This window comes from Rhinoderma darwinii, chromosome 2 (assembly GCF_050947455.1).
Source record: "Rhinoderma darwinii isolate aRhiDar2 chromosome 2, aRhiDar2.hap1, whole genome shotgun sequence".
In the NCBI taxonomy this organism is placed as follows: domain Eukaryota; kingdom Metazoa; phylum Chordata; class Amphibia; order Anura; family Rhinodermatidae; genus Rhinoderma; species Rhinoderma darwinii.
In genome coordinates, this window is record NC_134688.1 from 414,070,577 (window position 1) to 414,091,770 (window position 21,194).

A 21,194-nucleotide genomic window follows, 5' to 3' on the forward strand; every position below is an offset into this window, starting at 1 on the left:
AGGTTCCAGTTTAGGTTGGGTCGGTCGAACGCCCTGAAAGACCTGCTAGTTAGCTATCCCTCTTCTGACTCCCTAGACCAGGTTATGGTTTTAGCGGCATGACTTGACCGACGTCTCAGGGAACGACAACGTGAACGTTTATGTGTTTTCTCCTCTGACTCCCCCATGATGCCTCCCGAGGTTCCGTTTCTTCGTTCTTCCACGGAAGACTCGGAGGTACCTATGCAACTCGGGGCCTCCGTGTCCCCCCAACAACGTAGAGAGTTCCGCAGCAAGAATGGTCTCTGCTTCTATTGTGGGGATGACAAGCATCAAGTGAACACCTGTCCTAGGCATAAGAATAAGCAGCCGGAAAACTTCCGCGCCTAAGTGATCATCGGGGAGGTCACTTGGGCGCACAGGTATTTCCCGTAAATATGAAACGTAATAAAATCTTGCTTCCCTTTCAGGTCTCTTTTGCTGGTAGGTCTGCTACCGGCAGTGCCTTCGTGGATTCAGGGTCGTCTGCTAATATCATGTCTGTGGAATTTGCTATGTCACTAGCTATGCCTTTGATTGATTTGCCTAAACCTGTCCCGGTAGTGGGTATCGACTCCACTCCTCTTGCTAATGGTTATTTTACACAGCATACCCCTGTTTTTGAACTCCTTGTTGGCTTCATGCATTTGGAGCAGTGCTCTGTACTGTTGATGCAGGGATTATCGTCCGATTTGGTTTTAGGCCTTCCCTGGTTGCAGTTGCATAATCCCACGTTTGACTGGAATACTGGGGATCTTACCAAATGGGGTAATGAATGTTTGACGTCATGTTTTTCTGTTAATTCTATTTCTCCCCTTGAGGAGGTGAACACGCTACCTGAGTTTGTTCAGGACTTCGCTGATGTTTTCTCTTAGGAGGCCTCCGAAGTGTTACCTCCTCATAGAGAATACGATTGCGCTATCAATTTGGTACCAGGAGCTAAGCTCCCTAAGGGTAGGATATTTAATCTCTCTTGTCCCGAACGTGAAGCCATGAGAGAGTATATCCAGGAATGCCTGGCCAAGGGTTACATTCGCCCCTCTACTTCTCCGGTAGGTGCTGGCTTCTTCTTCGTAGGGAAGAAGGATGGTGGTCTTAGGCCATGCATTGACTACCGTAACTTGAATAAGGTCACTGTAAGGAACCAGTATCCCCTTCCTTTGATTCCTGATCTCTTTAATCAGGTTCAGGGGGCCCAATGGTTCTCTAAGTTTGATCTACGGGGAGCGTATAACCTTATCCGCATCAAAGAGGGGGATGAATGGAAGACTGCGTTTAACACGCCCGAAGGTCATTTCGAATACCTCGTCATGCCCTTTGGGTTGTGTAATGCTCCCGTGGTCTTCCAGAATTTCATAAATGAGATTTTAAGAGATTACCTGGGGGTATTTCTTGTAGTGTACCTTGATGACATACTTGTGTTTTCCAAGGACTGGTCCTCCCTCATTGTGCATGTCAGGAAGGTGCTCCAGGTCCTTCGGGAAAACAAACTGTTTGCGAAGACCGAAAAATGTGTGTCTGGGGTGCAGGAGATACAATTTTTGGGTCAAATCCTCACTCCTCATGAATTCCGCATGGACCCCGCCAGGGTCCAACCTGCCTCCCTGAAGGCGTTACAGTGCTTCTTGGGGTTTGCTAATTATTACAGGAGATTTATTGCTAACTTCTCGGTCATCACTAAGCCTCTTACGGACCTCACTCGCAAGGGTGCTGATCTCCTCCGCTGGCCTCCTGAGGCTGTCCAGGCTTTTGAGGTCCTTAAGAAGTGCTTTATCTCGGCCCCGGTGTTGGTTCAGCCCAACCAAATGGAGCCATTTATCGTGGAGGTTGACGCGTCCGAGGTGGGAGTGGGGGCTGTCTTGTCCCAGGGTACCAGGTCCCTCACCCATCTCCGTCCCTGTGCCTACTTCTCCAGGAAGTTTTCGCCCACTGAGAGTAACTATGATATTGGCAACCGCGAACTCTTAGCCATTAAATGGGCATTTGAAGAGTGGCGCCACTTCCTGGAGGGGGCAAGGCACAAGGTAACGGTCCTTACCGACCACAAGAATCTGGTTTTCCTAGAATCGGCCCGGAGGCTAAACCCGAGACAAGCTCGATGGGCGTTATTTTTTACCAAATTCAATTTTTTGGTTACCTATAGGGCTGGGTCTAAAAATATTAAGGCTGATGCACTGTCGCGTAGCTTCATGGCCAGCCCTCCTTCGGAGGAAGATCCTGCTTGTATTTTGCCTCCAGGTATAATCATTTTTTCTATTGAGTCTGATTTAGTCTCTGAAATTGCTGCTGATCAAGGTTCAGCTCCCGGGAGCCTTCCTGAGAACAAGCTGTTTGTTCCCCTGCAATTCCGGCTAAGGGTACTTAGGGAAAATCATGACTCCGCACTATCTGGTCATCCAGGCATCCTGGGTACCAAGCACCTCATTTCCAGAAACTATTGGTGGCCTGGGTTGCCTAAAGACGTTAAGGCCTATGTCGCCGCTTGTGAGGTCTGTGCTAGGTCCAAGACTCCCAGGTCCCGACCAGCGGGCTTACTACGTTCTTTGCCCATTCCCCAGAGACCTTGGACCCATATCTCCATGGATTTTATCACCGATTTGCCTCCATCTCAAGGCAAGTCGGTGGTGTGGGTTGTAGTAGACCGCTTCAGTAAGATGTGCCACTTTGTGCCCCTCAAAAAACTACCCAATGCTAAGACGTTAGCTACCTTGTTTGTCAAACACATCCTGCGTCTCCATGGGGTCCCTGTCAATATTGTTTCTGACAGAGGGGTACAATTTGTTTCTTTGTTTTGGAGAGCCTTCTGTAAAAAGTTGGAGATTGATCTGTCCTTCTCCTCTGCCTTCCATCCTGAAACTAATGGCCAAACCGAGAGGACTAAATCAGTCTCTAGAACAATATTTAAGGTGTTTTATCTCGGACTGTCAATATGATTGGGTCTCATTCATTCCCCTCGCCGAATTTTCCCTTAATAACCGGGTCAGTAACTCGTCAGGGGTCTCCCCCTTTTTCTGTAATTTTGGGTTTAATCCACGGTTCTCCTCCGTTTCACCTGGTAGTTCCAACAATCCCGAGGTAGAGGTCGTTCATTGGGAACTGTGCACAGTCTGGGCCCAGGTTCAGAAGAACCTAGAGGCGTCCCAGAGCATACAAAAAACTCAGGCAGATAGAAGACGTTCTGCTAACCCCTTGTTTATGGTCGGGGATCTGGTGTGGCTATCGCCAAAGAACTTGCGCCTTAAAGTCCCGTCCAAGAAGTTTGCTCCCCGGTTTATAGAGCCGTACAAGGTCATTGAAGTCCTCAATCCTGTCTCCTTCCGACTGGAGTTGCCCCCATCTTTTCGAGTACACTACGTGTTTCATGCCTCCCTCCTTAAACGCTGCTCCCCGTCCTTGGCTCCCTCGAGGAAACCTCCTGTCCCCGTTCTCACCCCTGAGGGGGTAGAATTCGAGGTGGCCAAGATTGTGGACAGCAAGATGGTCCAAGGCTCCCTCCAGTACCTGGTCCATTGGAGAGGATACGGGCCTGAGGACAGGACTTGGGTACCCGCCCGGGATGTTCACGCTGGGGTATTGGTCAGGAGGTTCCACCTTCGTTTCCCCAATAAACCAGGTCCATCTAGAAAGGGTGCGGTGGTCCCTCATAAAAGGGGGGGGTACTGTTAAGAATCTGCCAGGCACAGCTTCTGTATCCACGCCCATAGGTAATCAGTCTGCACCTGCTTCTATGTCTGTGAGACTGACTCCATCTTCCACCACTCAGGATGGCAGGCTTAGGAGTGGGAGAGCCTATCACAGCCTGGCCAGACGGAGCTAGCTCCCGCCCTCTGTCTATTTATACCTGCCTTTCCTGTTCCTCCTTGCTTGTGATTCTTCTCTGTTGGTTTCCTGGCCCTGCTGCAGCTTCTTGTACTACTTGTCCCTGCTTCGTATTGACCCTGGCTTACTGACTACTCTTCTGCTCTGCGTTTGGTACCTCGTACACTCCTGGTTTGACTCGGCTTGTTCACTACTCTCCTGCTCTACGTTTGGCAACTCGTACTCTCCTGGTTTGACTCGGCTCGTGTACTACTCTTGTTGCTCACGGTGTTGCCGTGGGCAACTGCCCCGTTTCCCTTTGTTCTGTGTTTCCTTGTCTGGTTATCTGTCGTGCAGTTATTGAGTGTAGGGACCGTCGCCCAGTTGTACCCCGTCGCCTAGGGCGGGTCGTTGCAAGTAGGCAGGAACTGAGTGGCGGGTAGATTAGGGCTCACTTGTCTGTTTCCCTATCCCTGTCATTACACACATACTTAACATTAACTTTATATGGTGAGACACTCCTGATCTGTGAGGACTAATCTGTTCTCAGATAGCCCCACTCTGAAAATGGTGCTGCACTCCAGTCTTATCGGTCCCTTTACTAGTTCTTTGTGCAGTATAGAGAATTTTTAACACTCACACTTAAAGAGGCTCTGTCACCAAAGTATAAGTGCCCTATATCCTACATAATCTGATCGGCGCTGTAATGTAGATAACAACAGTGGTTTTTATTTTGAAAAACGATCATTTTTGACCAAGTTATAAACAATTTTAGATTTATGCTAATTAGTTTCTTAATAGACAACCGGGCGTGTTTTTACTTTTTACCAACTGGGCATTGTACAGGGGAGTGTATGACGTTGACCAATCAGTGACCAATCAGCGTCACACACTTCTCATTGTTCCAGCCCAGCTTCTTTCACTGCATAATCACACTGTAACAATGGGCTGGAACAATGAGAAGTGTATGACACTAATTGGTCAAAGTCATACACTCCTCTGTACAATGCCCAGTTGGTAAAAAGTAAAAACACGCCCGGTTGTCTATTAAGAAACTAATTAGCATAAATCTAAAATTGTTTATAACTTGGTCAAAAATGATAGTTTTTCTAAATAAAAACCACTGTTGTTATCTACATTACAGCGCCGATCAGATTATGTAGGATATAGGGCACTTATAATGTGGTGACAGAGCCTCTTTAAACTGTGAATCTTTGTTCAATTGCAACATCAGACTAAAAAATCAGACCATTTGCTTGATTGGTATATAACTTTATTTTCCATCTATAATCTAAAAGCCATTTAAGGATATCCCATAGAGATAAAACTTGTGGAAATTCCTGCTGCACTAACTATAAGGGTCTATTCACACAGCACGGTCAAATCACAGTTCATTACCGCAATTGTGAGAATATCAAAGCAAAAGGCACGAACATTAGCAATCATTTAAAGACTGTGCCGATTTGTGGTAAAACCGCATATCGTCTCAATGTTCGCTACTTGTGTCCCTACCACTACTACAAAAAGTATGTGTGTCACCCTAGCCCATGCCCCATAGCCCCTGAAGATGCTGGTTCTGGCTAAACATGTCAGGGGGTATTGAGGTTAATGTTTTTAATCATGATATACTGTGATGTTTAATTATATGGAATGTGAGCTGCAGTCGAAAGTCCTGGCTGGCAGGAAAATATAAGAAAATAATAAAGTAGCGCCTTCATACTTGAGGTAGCTCTGATGTCACATTTTTAACCTGTGTGGCTAATTTTTAGCAATCTAAATGAAGGCTATTTATATTAACTTCTACAGTACTACTTCTTGAGTATTGTGGAAACTTGGGTATTTTTTTGCCTTTTGACAATTTGTATTGAATTAGCCCAGACCTAGGGGACCAATCTGCATTAAATATACAGCTGCTATTGCCCTAAATAGGAGCCGCATACAGATCATTCCACTAGTACTAGCAGCAGGCAACCGATACTTTTACAAAAAGATTTAACAAAAATATCATTGTAGCCTTATTAAATTTACTAGAAAATGCTACAAATTATTTATGCTGCTGGTTTACTACAAAGGAAAAAACCTCTAAGAGTAGGTGCAGTACTTCAAAATGAATAAACTTATATTGTAATGTCATCATCCTAGAAGAACAGCTCAAGAACAATAAATGAGTTATTAGGCCTTATCAGCTCTGTAAGTGTTGTGAAGTTTTTCATTCTTTAATGTTTATGATTAGAATTTTAATACATTCTTATTATTAAGGTGATGAACATAATGTGAGAGAACTTAATTTGTTTTCATGATAACACTTGCTGCGTAATCATTAGTGTGCTCTTTTCCCATATGCAAAATCTGAGAGGCAAATCGTAATGACAATAAATCCCTTAAGTAGTGGATATCAGATTTGCTCAAGAGAACCATAGAAATTAAACATAAAGTATTAATTGGCACAAGTTGCATGTTTAGAATGGATTTTTTTCGGTGTAAACAAACACTACATTTCCCCCTCCCCCTAAGGCCATTAGACCAAATTTCAACAGTATTAGTATACTTCTCTCGTATATATTAAAGGAGTTCTATGAGATTAGGAAAAAAGGGTGGATTTTTTTCAGATTCAGCTGAATATATTTGCAATTCCCATTTCAGCCTGTGTGGAGGAGGGGAGCGGGGCCATCAGGGGACGGAGCAGACTATGTGATCCTGCATGATGGTATCTGTGTGTATAAAGTGTTGAGTAGCATTTTGACAATGTTCCAGGTGTCTACTTTCAAAAAAATATATAGGTATAGTTTTAAGTGGCCCTAATACCTGTCATTGCCCTCTTTGGCAGAAAACTCAATCAGGTGTAATTCTAATGGTCCACCAGTCTTTGACCTCGGTTCTTGCTTTCGTAGGCCCGTTTTAAATCCCCCCCCCCCCCCCCCCCCCCCCACTGCTTCTTGAAGGGATTTAGATTCAGGCTTTGGCTTGGCCATTCAAGAACCCTAAAAATTCCTTTTTTCAGACTTTCCTCCTGGAACGCCTATTGTGTAGATCTAAGTTGTGCAGCCTTCTTGTAGTGTAGCGGGCAATCCGGATGCCTAGGCAAGCATATGACACCGGAAGCTCCTTTACTGCATTCAAGAAACATATCAGTTTGTTTTGTTATATTCTATAACCTGGTAATGTGATGCATGATTAGTGCACACTTCCATATAGAAACCATTGTAGTGTATTCATTTGCCTACTTACTAAAAATCTCATGTAGATAAGGCACAAACCTTTTCTTAAAACTTTTTCTTTCTTTTTTTTTACCAGATTTTGGACTCCGAGCTCTTTGAACTTATGCACCAGAATGGGGACTACACTCATTTCTACTTCTGTTATCGTTGGTTTCTTCTTGATTTTAAAAGAGGTATTCTTAATATGATGGAATAGTTACTGTAGTACACTCTCTATGATGTATTCTTTTTTGTCAATATATTGTTTTTATATTTAAAGAGGCTCTGTCACCAGATTTTGCAACCCCTATCTGCTATTGCAGCAGATAGGCGCTGCAATGTAGATTACAGTAACGTTTATATTTTTAAAAAACGAGCATTTTTGGCCAAGTTATGACCATTTTTGTATTTATGCAAATGAGGCTTGCAAAAGTCCAAGTGGGCGTGTTTAAAGTAAAAGTCCAAGTGGGCGTGTATTATGTGCGTACATCGGGGCATTTTTACTACTTTTACTAGCTGGGCGTTCTGACGAGAAGTATCATCCACTTCTCTTCAGAACGCCCAGCTTCTGGGAGTGCAGACACAGCGTGTTCTCGAGAGATCACGCTGTGTCGTCACTCACAGGTCCTGCATCGTGTCGGACGAGCGAGGACACATCGGCACCAGAGGCTACAGTTGATTCTGCAGCAGCATCGCCGTTTGCAGGTAAGTCGATGTAGCTACTTACCTGCAAACGCTGATGCTGCTGCAGAATCAACTGTAGCCTCTGGTGCCGATGTGGCCGACACGATGCAGGACCTGTGAGTGAGGTCACAGCGTGATCTCTCGAGAACACGGCTGTGTCTGCACTGCCAGAAGCTGGGCGTTCTGAAGAGAAGTGGATGATACTTCTCGTCAGAACGCCCAGCTAGTAAAAGTAGTAAAAACGCCCCGATGTACGCACATAATACACGCCCAGTTGGACTTTTACTTTAAACACGCCCACTTGGACTTTTGCAAGCCTCATTTGCATAAATTTCAAAAATGGTCATAACTTGGCCAAAAATGCTTGTTTTTTAAAAATAAAAACGTTACTGTAATCTACATTGCAGCGTCTATCTGCTGCAATAGCAGATAGGGGTTGCAAAATCTGGTGACAGAGCCTCTTTAAGGGAAATCATTCAACATAGCAACCACTTTTAAATGGGAATCTAGAAAGGAAGCTGATCTTTCTGGTGGCTCTCCACGCTTGCTAATAGAGTAGGACCACAAGCAGGAGACCACTGTTTAAGATGTCCATATGCCCTAATAGGGCATGTGGACAGGAGTTGCATTGTTGAGACACCCACTTTAACTCTGGTTTTATTTTAAAGGGGGTAGAACATGACTGAATTTACCTACAGACAACAAAAAAGTATTAGAAATTATAAGTATATCATCACCATGCTTTTCCTACCCCACTGAGGTGGAGGATTGTCATTGAGCAAATGTGTTTTATTATACCTTATCCAATATGACAATATAATGGCTGGACCTTATGTTATAAAGACATATGTTATGCAGACATGCTGGTGGATGTGGTATGACTTAGAACTATGCCTACTAGACTGATTGACTTACTGTCTCTTAAACATCTTTTCCAAAAATGTAAATCATTGTATGTGTTCTTTTGGCAGAATTGTTGTATGAAGATGTATTCGCTGTTTGGGAAGTTATATGGGCAGCCAGACATATTTCCTCAGAGCATTTTGTATTGTTCATCGCTCTAGCTCTTGTGCAAGTTTATCGAGAGATTGTTCGAGACAACAACATGGATTTTACAGATATCATCAAGTTTTTTAATGGTAAGCACTTTACATGAGTAAGACTATTTTTCTAAATAACACAGATTTTATAGGTCTTGAACATTTCTTGCACTGACTGATGTCATGTAAACATTTTGTGGTACTGGAAATATATATCTATTAAAGGGTATTGCCATCTTAAAACTTTACAGCAAATCCACAGGATGCCTCATAGGTGAGGGTCCTACCCCTTGAACCATCACCTACTGAGAGAATGTAGGTTCGGTAGGCTGCCGCAATTCCATACAGTTTAATGGAGAGTTGGCCCCACTTGCGCGCAATCTTCTCCATTAAAGTCCATGGGAGTTAATTAAAGAACTGAGAGCTGCTTGCTCGGCTCTTTCCATAAGTTATATAGGGTTCAATGAAGAGTCAGCGTCATCTGGAGACTCGAGAGTTGGAACTCGCATTTATCAACCATTTATGGCAAATCCTGTTCATATGTAATAATTGCTTCATAGGAATACCCGTTTACTTTATGATTTATCAATGTAAGAAAATGTTGTGGAAGCTAAAATGTATAAAAATTAGTTTGTTACTTCGTACTTGCATCTTTGAATCACTCATGTTTATTATGGTTGTAATAATGATCCCATCCCCACAAATGAGCTCGAATTGGACCATGTAGGGCTTAGAGGCCATGTTGGAAAGGCTTTATACAAATAAATACCTTCTTTCCTTTTGTCATTGAAAAGGAAAGGATGAGCTTTCCGTCGGAACGGAGCCCTAACTGACACAAACTGAAACCATAGGTTTACGTTTCCATCACCATAGATTTCAATGGTGACGGATCTGGTGCCAATGGTTTCAGTTTGTCTCCGTTGTGCAAGGGTTCCGTCGTTTTGACGGGATGAATACGGTATTCGTCCCATCAAAACTACGGAACCCTTGCATAATGGAGACAAACTGAGACCATTGGCATCGGATCCGTAACCATTGTAATCAATGGTGATGGAAACGGAAACCTATGGTTTCAGTTTGTGTCAGTCATGGCTCCGTTCCGATGGAAAGCTCCAACAGAACATGAACGGAGCCCTGACGCAGATGTGAACGAAGACTTAGTCGCCCTTGGCCATCTATCAAATGTTGATAGTGATTAGTGGATAGACAGCCAACTGTCAGTGAAACATGTACCTGCATGTAGCACTCTTAGTCACAGGAACTCAAAATTATTTGTTTGTCGTTGGAATTTTCCCAAGCATGTACAGTGCCATGAATAAATATTTGTCCACCTCTGAGTGACTCAAAAGAAACAAAATTAAGATTTTGGAATGACCTGGTCAACTCCTGACAAACCCCATTAACTAGTTGATGACGCATGACCATTATGCTCGTCATGAGCAGCAGAACATTGCCGCAAAAGGATGAGCATACTCGTCATGCTGATCGTGTGGATACAGCATCCTGTGCGATCAAGAGTGGGACAATGGCTGTAATACACAGCCGCAGCCCCGCTTTAATGGCGGACATCAGAGAAACCTTATTTCCGCAGTTAATCTGTTGAATGCTGTGATCAACGCTGATTGCGATATTCAAAGTGAAAGAGTGAGGGGGGACCCCCCTTTGTTTGTGTCACAGGGAATCCCTACTTCTATGAGCAGACAGCCCAGAGTCCATTGGGTTAACCACATGGATGTCCGACCAAATTTCCTGTTGTTAGGGAATACTTAGCTATGCCCTAACAACCACCTGTGTACTATCAGTACACATGCCAGTACATTATAGTGAAAAAAAATCTAAATTAAAAATCCCCTATGGGATAAAAAAAAAAAAAAGTTCAATTAATAAAAAAAAAGTAATGTTAAATAAAAAAAATATACACATTTTTTACAGTAAATAAACTTTATTAAATATAAGTCCCAAAACATAAATATACACATATTTGGTATCGTCACGACCATAAAAACCTGCACAATACATTTATAGCATTATTTATGATGATTGGTGTATGCTGTAAAATAAAAAATGATAAAAACTGAATTTTTTCCTGCATTTTTGCCAAAATAAAACTTAAATATATAGAAAAACAAAAGAGGAGAACCTCCAGCTCACCTTGTAAGTACAAATTGATGTACTGTAGACTTCGCACGGATCCTCGCGTCGGCACGCGTTGTATGAGTTTCAAGAGAAAGAGGTTTTGGATCCAGCGTAGCTGTAACTAAAAAGGAACTCGTTCCAAGTTTAATGAAAAAATATATCCATTTAAAAGAGGTCAATCGAAATGATGTCCTCAGGTGCTGGGAGAGAAGTAGGAAATGAAGGAAGCCTACGCGTTTCAAACGCTAGCTGCGTTCTTAGTCATGGCTGGGATGAGACTAAGCCATGACTAAGAACGCAGCTAGCGTTTGAAACGCGTAGGCTTCCTTCATTTCCTACTTCTCTCCCAGCACCTGAGGACATCATTTCGATTGACCTCTTTTAAATGGATATATTTTTTCATTAAACTTGGAACGAGTTCCTTTTTAGTTACAGCTACGCTGGATCCAAAACCTCTTTCTCTTAAAACTTAAATATACTTTATTGTTTAATTTATATTATTAAAAAATGGCACCTACATAAAGTACAACTTGTCCCGCAAAAGTCTCATACAGCTATGTCGAACAAAAAATAAAAAGGTATGAGCAAAGAGGAAAAAAATCTAAAAATGATTCTGGTCCTCAAGCTCAATATTGGCCTGTTCCTTAATGAGGTTAAGATAATTGTAATCAATTAAGTGTGACAAATATGCAAAAATAGAAGAGGTAGCACTTTACCTGCACAGATTTTTTATTTTTTCATTTGATGGGTGAATGAACCAATAATGGTTATCTGCAGAGAACACATGTAAGCAGGTCTCTAATATAAAATCTTGCTTTTTCCTTTGGTAGAAATGGCCGAGCACCATGATGCACAGCTTATTCTGAGGATAGCCCGGGAACTTGTTCACAAAGTTCAAACTCTGATTGAAAACAAATGAGGAACTTCCATATAGAATTGGAGAGCATCAAAAGCAGGATCATCATCTAGAGGTGCTCAAATGGCCTTCAACTGTGTCCAGCAGCAATGGAACCCATCTTCTCTCAACATGTACATCAATATCAATCTTTTCAGGAAGTTTTACATTTCTCACAGACTTTACAGAAAAACAATATCAGTTAAGAAAAAAAAAAAAAAGGATCAGTGAGTGGTCTTAAGTAACCACTTACACTTATCTAATAGAGCCCCGTTTCAGTGAAACGGGAAATAAATATCAAAAGGCACCAGACTTTGCGCACCCTTGATTTCCATTCTGCTGTAATAGTCAAAGTATATCCTTGTCTTCTGAGACTGAAGTCTTACTCTATGTTGGCCAAGGAATATTGGAAACCTTCTCCTTTCAGTGGACTTCCTCAGAGGACAGGTGCCATATGAAGCCCTTTACAAATGATCTTAAGTTAAATATGTTCTGTATTTTGTTCGCATGCAGATTTGTCTCTATAATCCACTGTGATAACCATGAAGGGCTGTTTAGAGAAAACACCCAGGCATGTGATGGGCTGTGTAGTCTATAACTAACAAATTCTCTACATACCGAAAGCCAGACCACCAAAATCTGTTAAGTCAATGGTACATTTGCTCTGACTACAGCTCACATTATCCTTTGTCTACAGGAAAGCCCATTTTGAAGTCAAGGACACAAGAAAAATACATTGATGCCTTTGCCTATCACAAGTCACTTGAAGGTTGGATGAGGAGGGACCAAGTGACTTCCTTTCACAAGTGCTTTTGGTTATTTTCATAAAATGTGATCGAGTTGACTACCTTTTTTGGAGTGACCTATCTATATATATATATATATATATATATATATATATACATATACATATATAGAGAGAGCGAGAGAGAGAGGGAGATAGATTTACAAATTGTACCCGTTCTCAGGTAGTTTATAGCTGGTTTTCATAGAAAGATGCTAGATGACCAGAGAGACTTCCATATTTCACGTCAAGCGGCTTTTAACAATAAGAATTTAACAAAATTATTTTTGAAGTTATCTTGAACCAGTCTGCACCTTATAGATTATCTTTGTCTTTGCAGGGCTTTTCCAGCCAAAAGTGTGCTTGTACTTTAAATAGAAGGTGATCGCCTGGCTTAGTTGGAGTACCTGGTCTGTTTTGTTGAAGTTAATTCTGTAATATGTTTTTAAAGAGACTGCAGTATTACTAATGAGTGTAAAAACCATGGTGCATGATGAATGCATGTACATTCTCTGTAAGTGTAAGGACTCCTATGTATTTTTTTACCCGTTCGTTATTTAATAATTTATGACTACGTTGTCTTTGCCAGTGTGCATGTTGAGGAGGTTAGAGCTAAATCATAATCTTCCATAATTCGAAGGATAAGCAAAAATAGCAAATCCGGCTCATCAGTTTCCTCTCCCATGCATATAGATGGTGTAATGTATTTGCAGTCCCAATTAGTTTCCTTGTCATGTCTAGTGATTATAAGTTGTGTTTTTTTTTATTTTTTTAGTATATTTGAGTTATATACCCCTCTACACTAAACATTTATTTGACCGTTCTATCCAAGCCAAAGGGAGTTTTCCTAAGTAAAATCTGTGCCAACATCTTTTAAGTTGGCATAGTTTATTTACGACAGTGAATAGATATGATAGAGAAGTGATGGTTATATGTGCTACATTTTAGGAGAACTTCCAAAATTAAACAAATATTCACTAATTTAAGGTTGGGAGGGGTAGTTATGGTAAATGCTTCTGCATTTTCATCCATATGGAGAATCCCTTACATTAATTCCATCATAGAACATTTTATTCTAATTTGTCTGGTAGTGAAGTTTACCTCTAACAAAAAAGGTACTTTAACCTTTTGTTAGGTACCTTATCTAAGGTAGCTGCCTATTTTGCCGGCCGGTTGTACCGTCTTCCACCATTGCACTTTCTGGAAGACATAGCTGTTGGAGGAGCAAGACTGTAGAACAACAGGATTATTTGCTGGTGAAGTGGGTGCATTTGACCTACATTGACCTTGTTAATACTTTTGTTATAAAATAATGTGCAAATTAAAGGGGTTGCCTTCTGGAAAACCTCTGTCCATATGCCCGATCAGGGCATATAGAATAATAGAGAAGGGTCCCTTACTTGGGCCCCCTCTCTACTAGTTACAGTAGAGAGCCAATAAAGAGAAGCTCTTGTTCTAGAGAATTCATCTCAACCATGTATTACATGGTCGCCCATTAAATCTCCATGGGTGGCTTGTAATACTACATTAAGGCCCCATGCACATGAACGTAAAAACGCCCGTAATTACTATTGGCCACGGGTACCTTCCCGTTTGCTTACGGGAAGGTGCCCGGGCCGTTGAAAAATATGGAACATGTCCTATTTCAGGCCGTAATTACGGCACGGGCAGGCCCAGAGAAGTCTATGGGGCTCCCGTAGTTACGGGTGGCTACGTGTGTGCACCTGTAATTACGGGAGTGTTGCTAAGCGACGTCAGGTGATAGTCACTGTACAGGGTGCAGAAAGAGTTAACTGATCGGCAGTAACTCTTTCAGCACCCGGGACAGTGACTACCGCTGGAGTTAATAGTATTAAAAGTTAACTTACCCAGAACTCCCTGCTTTTTCCTCCAGTCCGGCCTCCCGGGATGACGTTTCATCCCATGTGACCGCTGCAGCCAATCACTGGCCAATCACAGGCTGCAGCGGTCACATGGACTGCCGCGTCATCCAGGGAGGTCGGACTGGATGTCAAAAGAGGGACGCGTCACCAAGACAACGGCCGGGGTACGTATAAACTTCTTTTACTTTAAATCGCTGTGGAAACTCTACCCGAAAGGGCTGCCCCTTCTCTCTATCCAGCACTGATAGAGAGAAGGGGCTGCCGATTAGTGCAGGGAAAACGGGTCCGTAAATACAGGTGGAATACTGGTGGCAACGGACCCGTAAATACAGGTGGAATACTGGTGGCAACGGACCCGTATTTACGGGCACGGGTCCGTAAAACTGGTGGAATACGGGTCAAATACGTGTGACAAAGGACCCGTATTTACGCCAGTATTTACGGGAGGAAAAAAATACGTTTGTGTGCATGAGGCCTTACCCTGTGAATGTACTGGCAGTTACCCTCAGTAATAACAGCTGCTCACCGGAGGTTAAAGCAACAGGTCCCCTGCTGATTCGATCACTGCTGAGGGAGCTGTATTGGTATAGGGGGTTGTCCAAGATGGACAACTCCTTTATAAATATAATAACAGAAATGAGTCTGTGTTCATTATATTAATAACTGAAGTGACAGATAAAAAAAATATGTTTTTCATTTATGTGCGTAATGAGTGCTTCTTCGTTATTACGAGTTTAAAGTCATGTGGCCAAAGCAAACCATCAGGGGTCCATTTAAATGTCTACCAGTACAGAGAAAAGAGCACCACATCATTACTCTATGCACAGGAATGGACACATCTTCATAGAATTTATCCATTGAAAATCCAATAAGAAGTGACAATGGTGGAGAACCCCTAATAGTGATTTATGTTACCAGCTGTATGTTTAGTTATCAAGTTTTGTGTAATTGGGGAAGTGCATTATGAATAATTATGCCATCTATATCATCTTGTGTTCATCTGAAATATCAGTTCTAAATGATAGGTTCAGTGTACTAAAATTTCACAGTCCCAATATTTTTGTATGACCATGTTTATCTTTACAGTGTTGTATTTTAATATGGTAGATAATACTAGTAAATAGGCTTTTGATCATTTTCATATAAATACTGCCTTACATGAATGTATATATGGATCATTTAATTGTTCTCTTTATATGTTGCACTTACTCAAATTTTTAGGAGAAAATTGGGATTTGTACTGTAAAGATATCAAAATTAGGCACAAGTAAAAAATAAATAAAAAAAATGTTGTTCTTTTTAGTAAACCATATAACTACAAACCAAAATTTATTATAGACAATGACATGATAATATACAAATTCACAGTGCACAAGGGACTAGTTAGGCTGATCTCTGTAGAACTTAGATCACCTGGGAGGTCCAGGTGTTGCTGAAATAACACAAGAGATAAAATGCAGCTGTATTGTGGCCAGGTGAAACCGGCCTGAAAGATCAAACCCACCCAAAAGTGATCTACCCAAATATCATATGTCAGAAGATCACATCTGCATAGTCCATAAGCTTAGACGTCCAAGCCAAACTCATTCAGCACCGGACAGTCTGACACAACATTCTAAATGTCCATTTATATCAATGGAGCTTTGTTTAGAATATTGTTGTCAGTGTTGTCAGAGAATACGTGTAACTAAAATTTCAAAGCAGGGCCTAATGGATTCAGGCACGCTGTAAAGAGCTTCAGACCATTTATTCTGCAAATCAATGTTGATCTGAGCTCACAAATTCCACCAATGTGATCTTCTGACACATATCTGTGACTTGTCAGGTCATCATTTGTAGATAGATTTCCGCTTTAGTTTATTAATTCAGTTCTGATACCTTTAAATACCACCGCTTATTTCATTTATGTTTTAAAATCCGACAGCTCTTATAATTTTGGAAACTCTTTTGTGATGCGGTGAAGTTTTGATATTTACGGCACCAATTTATTTGAATAGTTAAAACCTGTGTTTTAAATGCATATGGACATCAGGAGGAGACAGGAAAGCAAGACTAAAGACTTTACAAGACTATAAACCATGAACATGAAAAAAACAAACAGTGTTCACAGCACGCTCCTTTCATAAGATCTTCCCACTCAAGGGGTTAAAATAGAAATGCAAAGTCACAATGTCCAGGAATCCCTTCAGGACCATACACAACAGACTTTTTCTAAGCAGACGACAGAATCCACCTTGGTGTAGAAATATATTAAAAGGGTATATATTCCAGCATGACAAAAAAAGCTGAAATGTTTCAACCCACAGGTTTTTATTTCAAGAATGTAAACCAGGAACCCGACGAAATTAAAGGGACTATAAAAAAAAAAAAAAAAATCAGCATAGAAGTTCAATTAACTATAGTACAGACATAAAAAAATATATGAAATTAGAGGTACACTTTAGATTTCCATATATCAGTAGATCCGAATTTAAAGCTGCACCCATTTTGTCAATCATTTTTTTTTTTTTTTACATCCAGAGATATGGACATTTTTCTGTTTCGGAAGTGAATCTATAATGGTTGTCACTTTTGAAGGCGCTTAACAGCAAATGATGGTAAAATTGTTACTTTGTCATTGACTAGTTCATTGTCAGTTTCTAAATCAAAAGTATAACAACTGACGTGCCTGCACATATAACAAATGTCAATGCCCAAAAAAAAGACTAATATAAAACATAGGCTATTGCTCTGACTAATAATTTTCAAAATGTCATATTTTTGTATATCAGAAGTGAAAATCCTCTTTAAGAGGCACAGTTATGACAACGGATGCATGGGGGGGGGGGACGACATTACCCTCCATTTCAACCAACCAAACGCTATTTTAATCTTTAAGCTTCTTGAATCTGATATGATTGACGTAGATCACACTGCTGTAGAAAAACAAGGGAAATGGAACAGCATCAACGTCACGGAAAAGAACTGTTCACCAGTCATTACTTCAAGCACGTCTCTAACTCGAATTGCAATTCCACAGAATACTCTAATATGATAACAGTCATGTCCAGGACAAGAATAGAATAAGAACGTCTCAGCCACTGAAATGAGCCAAAATATGGTAATGTAATTGTTAGGTATATAATGCCCATCCCTGCTTGGCATATTGGCAGCTTATGTTAGCTGCTTTGTAGCAAAGTGAAATGCCAAGCATATTAGTTTACCTTGTATACAAGTACTTTGTTACCAACATTTTGAAAAGCTCCTGTAGTACATTCAATTCTTCTTTGTCTATAACAAACATTCATTGAGAAATCTAAACTCTTCTGTTGCAATTTGACAAGTGCCAGCTCTATTAGATTGTCTTACCCGGCCCCACATAAGTGGTGTTAAATTGATCACATTCTGCTCTTGTAATTACAGAACGCGGAGATGATAATGCCATATCGGAACAATCGGAAACTACCAACCATGCATGCCCTTCCACCAGTTATACTGATTTCTTACTAGTGAAATGCTACCTCTCTTCAGTTTGATCACTGCCTCATTTACTATATATAAATATAACAGTATAAAAATCAAACAAATGATTTATCACTGAAGACCGCTCTGTTTTCCTATTCTATGTTGTATGATGCTAAGTAGTGAAGCTTTAGCAATGAGGAGGGTAAGGTTATGGAAAGAGTGAATCAATAACTATCCAGTGCAGAGACACAGTGACATTTCTTGCTAACTTTCTGACGGTGTAATCACATATGTCAGTATTCAGCATCATGGGCAGTTGGGTAATGACCTCAGACATCGCTTTTATATTGGTTTTAGTAGCTTCAAGCTATGCACCTAATTGTAAGATGGATACATCACTTCACAGCTTGTTATCAACTTATACCATTGATTTCTTCTCCGTATCCATCTCGCTCCAAGTATTACTGTAATAGGTGGATAGCCAATAGTTCTTTATCTATTAAACAGTAAACATTTGGCAAAATATCGAGGATACTACTAAATGTGACCAAGGAGTGAACAAATGTTGGACAGCAAAGTTTTGAACAGATCCCTATAGGTCAAAATAGACGATGCTCTGGTCATAATCCGATCAACCAAAGGATGCCACATGGTTCTATTAAATGCAGTATAGCACAACATCAATTGTAAGGTCAAATGTATCTCTCTGATAAGATCTTTGAAGGTAGGGGTGGCAGGGGGCTCTTGGGACGTTATTCTTTTGAATTCAACCAATTTGTAAGTTTGTAAAAATAAACGCTATAAAGAGACTGTTTTAGAAAATATGAGGACACGCGAATTTGAGGCACATTCCCCTTAAACTTGTATGTTTAAAGTTGTTACAATTATGTTAAATATATGGTGTGCAAAAAGTATGTGGGGAGTTAAAAAGTTTTTGGAGCCCTTTTTTTTCTTTTTTTTTTTTTTTAAGCAGATCAGTAAAGATGGGACTAGTACAATTGTGTGACCTTTTGTCTCCAAACCACCGATCGGACAACCATGTTCTGAAACCATGTCCCCATTGAATCAAGAGTTAAGAAGATGCATTCTGTGGGTGGGCAGTGCATCCCTCTGTAAACAGTTAAGAAAAAATGTAAAAACTAGAATGTGATGTCGCTGAGGTGGTAGTGGGGCAGTGGGGTGGTGGTGTGGCCTGTAAACCCGGACCACCACTGTGAAGTACCGTCTTTTCTTACAGTTCAGTTCTGTGATCTTTATAGATAGACACGTTAACTCACTTCAAAACAGATTATTTTTTTAAAAATCAGACTACGATTTTCAGTACTGAGATTTAGTAATTTAATTGTCATAAAAGCACCGGTATATTGTACCTTCATTAAAACTTTCCCACTGCTGTGCCAATCTCTGGGCATGATGCCCTAGATAACTGTACAATGTTGTGAGCGATTTTTTTATTTTTAAGTTTAGTTTTGGAGACAGATGTTACCAGTTCTCAAGCACTGCCATGTACCAATCAGATATATTTATCTTTCAGTGTAAAATAAGAATAAACATGGTTGGACCTTTTGTGAATAAATATCTCGTGTTTCTTATTTCTTTTTGTTTTTGCTAACATACTAATGTGCGAGTTATGTAGAATGTAGTAATTTAAAGGAGGGGTGCCATCTTTGGCTAGATGGGTACTTGGAGTAGAGTTAGGTCCAGAATTATTTGGACAGTTTTGGCATTTTAGCTGTTTCCAAAACATATTGAATATACAGTTATATAATCAATATGGGCTTAAAATGCAGACTCTCATCTTTAATTTGAGGGTATTCACATCCTAATCTGGGGCAGGGTTTAGGAATTACAGCTCTTTAATATGTAGCTGCCTCTTTTTCTTTATCAAAGATTTTTATTTTGAAAATATAACAATACAAAAACATTTCACGGTTTGTGCAAAAAAGTAGAAATTTGCACGCAGTGCAATACATTCTAGTGAAGCATCATAGCATAACAACAGTATTCATATATATATATATACATGTATAAGAACAACAGTAGGAGGTAGCCTCCCACCTATCAGAATTGAATGATAAGAGAGATATAACGGCAATAACAGTATCATGTTCGCATTAAATCAGTGCAATAGTCAGGGAGACCGCCCCCCCAGTAAAGTGAGAAGTGACACATATAAGAGCACTTTTGAGTATATGGACACACCACACATAACATCAGACAACAAAGGGAAAATACCTACAGACAAAGCGCCTCAGGTAGGTACTATGATTCATTCAGAACCTGCCATCCAACCAGAGAGGTAGATCAGCACCACCCCGGAATCCAGACCACACCATCCAAGTTTGGACGAAGATCCCCGATTTGCCCCTATCAACGGACAGCAACTCCTCCATCCTCATTATCCCGTTCACCTCTGTTACCCATTGCGCCAGGGACGGTACAGTATGTGACTTCCAGTGACGAGGTATCACCGTTCTCGCTGCGGTCAAGAAATGTCGAAAGATCCCCCTTTTGAGGTGTGGGAGTGATCCCGGAACCATAGAAAGCAAGCCTATGGAAGCCGAGGTTGGAACCTCAGTATGGAAAAGCTTGTTGCCTAGATCAAAAATCTTCCCCCAAAAGGGACGTAGCATGGGACAATCCCACCAAATATGCAACATACCGTGTTTCCCCGATAGTAAGACACCCCCGATTGTAAGACGTATCGGGGGTTTCAGGGGGGTCGGCTAATATAAGCCGTACCCCGAAAGTAAGACATATGTCTTACTTTCGGGGAAACACGGGGGTATTGCCGCCTCCTGCCCACTTCCGCGCCGCCCCCCTCTCCATACGTCACCGCGCCGTCCCCTGCACTTGTCAATGCTGCATCCTGCTTAAAATACGGTAATGCACACAGTATTAACTCCTTAACGCCGAAGGACGGATATATCCGTCCTCAGCAGCTGCTAGTTCGCGCAGGAGGACGGATATATCCGTCCTGTGATGGCGCGGGTACTGAGACTGTACCCACGCGATCAGCGGCAGGAGCACGGCTGTTATACACAGCCTGGCTCCTGCTGCAACTGCCGGAATCTAAGCGCGCGCCGATTCCGGCAGTTTAACCCATTAAATGCCGCTGTCAATAGTGACAGCGGCATTTAATGTGTTTGACAGAGGGGGGAGCTCCCTCTGTCACCCGATCGGCGCCCCCGCAAACAAATCGCGGGTCGCCGTCGGGTTTCCATGACAGCCGGGGGTCTAACAAAGACCCCCAGGTCTGCCTTCAGCATCTGCCTGTTAGGCGATGCCGGAGGCATGACCTAATAGGTTGCCTGT

At 41.4% G+C, this 21,194-nt stretch overlaps 1 protein-coding gene across 7 annotated transcripts in view; it reads left to right on the forward strand.

Moving 5' to 3' along the window:
- The window catches only part of SGSM2 (small G protein signaling modulator 2), a 337,147-nt gene extending 317,692 nt beyond the window's left edge, over positions 1–19,455 (forward strand). For all 7 annotated transcript variants that reach the window (XM_075854221.1, XM_075854215.1, XM_075854216.1 and 4 more), the window contains 3 exons: positions 7,111–7,207; positions 8,669–8,836; positions 11,704–19,455. In XM_075854221.1, the coding sequence (XP_075710336.1) occupies positions 7,111–7,207; positions 8,669–8,836; positions 11,704–11,792 (354 nt within the window). In that variant the 3' untranslated portion in view covers positions 11,793–19,455. The remainder of the gene's footprint in view (positions 1–7,110; positions 7,208–8,668; positions 8,837–11,703) is intronic.
- The last annotated feature ends 1,739 nt before the right edge of the window (positions 19,456–21,194 follow it).